At 45.1% G+C, this 6,719-nt stretch overlaps 1 protein-coding gene across 4 annotated transcripts in view; it reads right to left on the minus strand.

The window, feature by feature from the left end:
• The window catches only part of CDH13 (cadherin 13), a 964,648-nt gene that overhangs the window by 796,928 nt on the left and 161,001 nt on the right, over positions 1-6,719 (minus strand). Inside the window, exon 5 of one of the 4 annotated variants that reach the window (XM_023514115.1) lies at positions 3,883-3,906. The exons of the other annotated variants lie outside the window; for them this stretch is intronic. Coding sequence (XP_023369883.1) covers positions 3,883-3,906 — 24 coding nt within the window. The remainder of the gene's footprint in view (positions 1-3,882; positions 3,907-6,719) is intronic. 4 annotated transcript variants of the gene reach the window in all.

Genomic DNA, 6,719 nt, shown 5'->3' on the forward strand with positions numbered 1-6,719 from the left:
AAAAAAAAAAAAAAAAAAAAAAAAGAATCTCACTAAAGATGAATGTAGTTTATAGAATATAGAGGAAGTAGAAGTCTAAGCAGAGGGTAGTGAGCCGTTTATGCCACCCCTCTGTTTGGCTTTGTCTTAACTTTGTAGAGCTTTTCTGTGACTTTTAACAAACTCCAAATGTCTTAACATGGTGTGGGTAAGGGGAGTGCCTTCTATTCCATCCTGGTTATCCCACACACTCAGAATAGAGGTTCCAATTGAGAGACTCTGCGCTTCTTGGAAGGCAGGTGGTCGGTGGCTGCTAGGGTGGCAACCAAGGCTTTTCTCTGTGCTTTTTCCTACGAGAGGTGGTCAATGCCCTTCCCAGGACCGGTCCTAAGCCAGGGGTTAGACCAGCCCACCCTGGTCTGCTCTGGTCTTTGCTGGTGCTGTTTGTTTGAGTTTTTGTTGGTGGCACAACTTTTAATTCTTTGTCTAAGAACCCACGGTTTAAAGTTCTAGGGAGGTTTCATCCATTTCTGTGCCTATTTCTCTGAAACAATGCTGAGACCATTTTAACACCAGCTGGTTGCTCCACCCACCCCCCAGCACGCCAGCCCTCTTACTCTGCTCTGTTTTTGCTGTTCCTGTTGTATTTAACACTTTCAAAAATGCTGTGTGTTTATTGTGTGTCTCGTCTGCCAGAATGTTCGCTGATGTACTCCAAGTAACTAAAATCTGCTTAGAAAACTGTAGATACTGAATAAATACTGAGGAAGGAAGATGAAGGAAGGGAAGGGGGAAGGATGGGAAATCCTTCCCTCCCTTCAATGTTTTCTGGTCTCTGCCCAGTGGCATCTCCCCACGGGTAACTCTGCCACAATTCAGGTGTCCTAATTCCCTGTCTTTTGGGCTACCGTCCGTGCAACATACCTTGGCTAGAAACAGGGAAAGAGAGAGGCCAGCCAAGAAGTTAGGAAAGTCCCTCTCCAGATAGGGATAAGTCTGGGACAAAGAGGTGGGAGGAACAGTGAGATGCGGACGGTTTGGCAGCTCTGCGTATAATGAACCAGACAGAACCAGTTGTGTCCTAGTGCCCCTGCTCCTTATATATTAATCCTAACATTTGTTGATTTGGGAATCAGCATTTAATACTAGAATCTGTGTCACTGTCCCTAACTGGTAGCTACAAAGGTTCAAAGCCTTCTTTATTTGGAAAGTTACTTAAAATATGCCTTCATGCTTAGCAGGATAAAATATATTATCCGATTAACTTAGATCAATTAATTGATTGTTTTTGTAATTACGGGATTAGTCACCTAGCAATCAGAAGATTACTTTGAGGTAATAAAAACACGCTAAACAATGAAATGCATCCAGCCTCTGTGGGGAGTGTGTGTTCTCCCCTCTCTGGTAAAACTCAATCTTGTATCTCTTAGGACTGAATAAATGGAAACAATTGCACACACAGTCCCCATCAGCACCTCCCAGGAAAACAGCCGTTTGTGATTGCTGATCCTCAGCTAGCACTCAGAGGATGGCAGGTTCGTCACTGAAAACTAGGACTCATTCTACCTTCAGCCACATTTTCTCCCTTATTTAGTTCTGACGCCACTAACAGCAGATTTGGTATTTGTACACAAACACAGGAATACACAGACACCATGTCAGGGAGAGAGCTGCCATTTCCAGAGACCTGCCCCCAAGAGATGCCTGTGGCCAGGTGACAGGTCCCACTGTCTTTCTTTGTAAAATGCCCCATTTCTATGGCTATTAAGCCAAAACCAAGTTAAACCTTTTGGACACCTCTAAAAGGCAAACACTGGCAATGTTGTTGTAAGGAAAACTAACTTTAAGTGGGATGCAAAACCATTTTCTCCCCCTCCCCTTCCAGAAAACTCCTACTCAGCCTTCAACAGCTCCCTCAAACACCCTGCTCACTTCTATGTTCTGCCATCATGTTTTCTGTTTCTTTTATGGAAATTACCACGTTATATACTAACCATTTTCTGCATGTATTGTCTGTGAGTAACTCAAGGACCACACTTGTGGTTTATTTTGTTGTTGTTGTTTTGCCCTCTTTCTGTTAACATCTTTTAAGCATTGGAATGGAAAGGACCTTTTGCCTTTTAGACCTTGGTGTGAATATCGGCTTCACAGCTTACTAGCTGTGCGACCTTGAACAAGAAACTTGCAGCTCTAGAGCCTCTGATTTCTCATCTATTCAGCAGGAATAATGGTACCACATGCCCCAGCAGCACAGTGGTATATATAAAAGGGGACACTAGATGGAAAGCCTCTGGCACAATTAGGCTTTCTAAAATACACACACATCTACACACACTATCACACATGTACAGTGAGCTCCTGCATTCCAAACACGTGTGCATTTTGTGTACAAGTCCTATATGGGTAAACGCTTACAAATGTGTGTGCAACTAGAAGATTGTATGTGTACATGCCTACATTTATATGTAAATACATGTATAAGCATGCATGCTTATTTATAGGCCTGTATTTGTAATTATAGGCATGTGTATACATGATCATACACATTTGTGCATGTATATGTATATACACACTCACAAATGTACACATTTATTTGCACATGACTATATGTGTATGTACACACTGTCTGTGTGTGCATTTGGTGGAATTTAATCATGCACCTGTGAGCATATTTGTGTACGTCACTGTTAGATTTATTATCCTTTCTCCTTGGAGGCAACTGGAGCCCAGAGTGTACATTTCACAGGCTGCATGCATAGTCAATGGACTTAGCGGAAATGCTCTCCGAAAGAGAGCGAGCACACTCCACTGATAAGAGCTGCTGTGCTAAAGCAGAACGGGGGATCCATATGGGTGGTTAGCAGCAGGGCTGGACCAGAACTCACAGGAGGAAACCTTCTGCAAGTCCAAGGTTGTAGTCAGAAAAAGGGATGTGCATCGCCGCCCCCCACACAGTGGAAGTGGTAGAGGGTGGGGAGAGAAGGGAGAGGGGCAAGACAAAGTGCAGATGGGGCTTCTCTGTGCAGCAAACGAGCCTCAACCTGACCCACGCACTTGGTTGATTTCTGAAGACCTCATGACGGCATCAAGGCTTTGATGTCTCACCCCTGGTCTAAGCGGTCTCCTGCATGCTGGCTCCTGTCGACCATGTTTCCTGCCCACCCTGAATGCCCTTACAGTCTGAGCTCACTGCATTGCTGGCAAGCACCACACTGTCCCTGCACTGTCACCTGTGCAGTCTGAGCTTCAGGAGTGCAGAGATTCTGACCCTTTCCCTGCTGAGTTCCCAGCAGACACTTGGTAGGGGTGGTAGTGATGGTGATGGGGGTGAGACATAAAGACCCTCACAAATGAACTACAGGAGCCAAATAATTTTTCACTCTGCTGTTTTTGAACTTCATCCTCTATTACTGTTTCCCACTCTCTGCTGACCTTGGTCTTCCTGCAACACACCCAGCACCTTCCATCCTCAGGACTTTTGAAGGAACTGTTATCTCAGCCTGGGACATCGTTCATTCCCTTGCCCCTTTCAAGACTTAGCTCAAATGTTGACCTCTCACCACGGCCTTCCTGACCCCTCGTGTAAAGTTCTACCTGCTCCTCCCCAGCCTTTGCCAGCCCTGTGCACAAATGCAAATACTTATGCCTTTCTCTTCTCCTCTGGCATAGAAGCCCATTCAGGGTAGGAGTTTCTGTCCCTGGGTCCATTGCTGAGTCCTAGTATGTGGCAAGTAGGAACTCAATAAATATAGCAGGTACCAAAAAATATAGACACATTTTAAGAAAGGAAAAAACGGTATTAAAATTGTTATACCCAAGTCACATTTGACTTCTGCAATTCCAAGAGATAAAGGATACATTATATAAGATAACAAATAATATGCCAGGCGTGGTGGCTCACACCTGTAATCCTAGTGCTCTGGGAGGCTGAGGCAGGTGGATAGAGTGAGCTCATGGGTTTGAAACCTGCCTGAGCAAAAAGCAAGACCCTATCTCTACTAAAAATAGAAACACTGAGGCAAGAGAATCACTCAAGCCCAAGAGTTGGAGGTTGCTGTGAGCTATGACATCACAGCACTCTACCCAGGGTGACAACTTGAGACTCTATCTCAAAAAAAAAAAAAAAAAGAAAGAAAGAAAAACAATGATATATGTTGAATATTATAATTTTAATATACTTTTTTTCTTTCTTAAAATGTGTATACATTTTTTGACACCCTCTGTATTTGATGAATACAGATGGCAGTGAATACTTATTGCTACAAATGAAATGAATTCAGATGGCAATGAATACTTACTGCTACAAATAACAACAGAGGGAGAAGATGTCTGTTTGGAAAGCTAGCCTGGGTTTCTGCTTCCAGGAGGGCCCCCACTGTGAGCAAGGTAGGAGAGAGGCTAACTCAAGGCCCCTATGGGGTCAGCCTTTGGGTCCCTAACTTGTCTATGAGGATGACTCTCCACACCCCCTTCCCTTAATCAGGACGGACCCTGTTTCTGGCCACAGGGCCTCAGACCAAGGCTTCCCAGCATCTATTTACTGTCACATCACTTGTGATACATTTCTTTTTTTCTTTCTTTCTTTCTTTCTTTTTTTTTTTTTTTTTTTACGGTTTTTGGTCGGGGCTGGGTTTGAACCCACCACCTCCAGCATATGGGGCCGGCACCCTACTCCTTTGAGCCACAGGTGCCACCCATGATACATTTCTTTTTATTCTGAAACAACACACAGTCACGTATTTTATCAGTCTTAAACATATGTCGTGCATTCAGAAAGAACAGCATTTTCCTTTTCCCCAACAGTCTGTGGTGTTAAACTGCATCTAATTAAATTAAAAGCATCCGTGAACTATCTGGAATATAATGCTTTGAACAAACCTCAAATTATTGTAATTGAAGCTGTTGAGACCTCACAGTATAATGGGTGGTCAACAAATGGTACCCCGCAAAGTGACAGCATATCATTAGGGTCACTCCCATGGCGGGGGGTCTGCATAGGAGACCCAGGATTAACAAAGGGAAGAGACTATGAACGGCATAGCGGCCAAGAGCATTTGGTGCAGAATTTCTGCTCATCATTATTCCGACGGGATTCCCTTTGGGCTCACATGAAAGCAGCTTCTTTCTACAATGGGAATAATACCTAGCATTCATTCACGGAGTGCTTTCCAAGTTCCGAGCTTTATTGTAAACACTGGGCATATACTACTAGTTCATTAAGTCTTTGTAAGCACCCTCAGAAGTGTGTATCATTGTCTCCATTCTACAGGTGAGGAAACCAAGGCACAGAACAAGAAGCAAGGCCTGCGACTAGGAATGTGGGGCTGCGTGCAGCTGTCCACGTCTCTGTCCCTTACTCCACTGCCCACTGCTCCATCCCCTGCAGAGCACCTGCTAGCCACACAGCACCTCCTAGCACCCCACTGCATGTGCAGGCGGGGTGGTCACGATGTGTTCAGCTGAGTTGGGGGCATCAAGAAAAGACCCATATGAGGTATTTGTTAAGTGGGTGTTGTTGCTCCTTTTACACCTTGCTCAGCATGACACTCTGACATGAGGCACATGGAGTTCCCCCCATACATCAAGCAATTCCCCAGTGAACACCTTCTGACTGTCCCCTAAATCAATTCTATTCTGACACTGTCTACCAGGAGACAGATCCCACAGGTAAGGAAGGGCTCAATCTCCCAAGGCTGCCCCCACTGTCAGTTGCAAGGTACAAGTTGTGACCTGCATTTCAGATGAACCAGCTTTAAATTGGGGTTCCCGCAATCTCTTCTTTGGGTTCAATTAATTTGCTAGAGTAGCTTACAGAACAGATCAGGAAAAGACTTTTGTTTACGCATTTGTTGTAAAGGATATTATACAGAAGATAGATGGTCAGAAGAAGAGATGTGCAGGCAAGGTCTGCAGGAAGGGTGTGACCCCATGCCCTCCCTGGGTACCCCACCCTACAGGTCCTCCATGAGCTCAGTAATCATGGACCTCCCTAAGCCTGGTCCTTCTGGGCTATCATGGAAGATTCACGACATAGGCACAATCAATCAAATCATTGGCCATTGGTGATCCATTCAGCCTTCAGCCCCTCTCCTGTCCTGGATCAGGGGGGTACTAAAAGTTCCATTCTCTAATCACATGGGGGTTGTTTTCCCTGGAAACCAGACTTCATCCTGGTGCTATCCTGGAACCCACCAAGAGTCAGCACATTAGAACCAAAATGAACCTCCAAGGAATTTAGGAGGTCTATGTCAGGAACTGGGGACAGAGAACACCTATAAATTTCTCGTGGTATCATAGTGTCACAGCTAAGCACTTTGGCAGAGCCACTCTCCCACTATAGGCTCCTTGAGGACAGGGACCATGACTGTTTGGGGCCAGGAGACCCAGAGCCTGGCACAGCAGCCAGGGTGGGAGGAGGTCCTCAGGCATGTGTTAAACAGATGAGTCTCATCTCTGCACTGGTTCTGTGAAGTAGGGAAGATTATTCCTGATGAATAGATGGAAAAACTGATTCCCAGAAAGGACAAGAGACTGTTCAAAGTCCCACAATCAATTAAGACGGAGCTGATATTTGAAACCAGGACTGACTGAGCATCAAGGTCTGTGCTTTCTCTAACATGATATGGTTGGTGGGGGTCTGGGGCAGGAAGCACCAGGTGGTCTTGTCTGGAATGTGTGGATATAGTTTGTTTCATAGGTGGGACTTTAAAACCCTGATCCTCATGGGATCTGTGAGGATA

Source organism: Otolemur garnettii, unplaced genomic scaffold, assembly GCF_000181295.1.
Source record: "Otolemur garnettii isolate 467f Iridium unplaced genomic scaffold, OtoGar3 scaffold00047, whole genome shotgun sequence".
NCBI classification, from domain to species: Eukaryota; Metazoa; Chordata; class Mammalia; order Primates; family Galagidae; genus Otolemur; species Otolemur garnettii.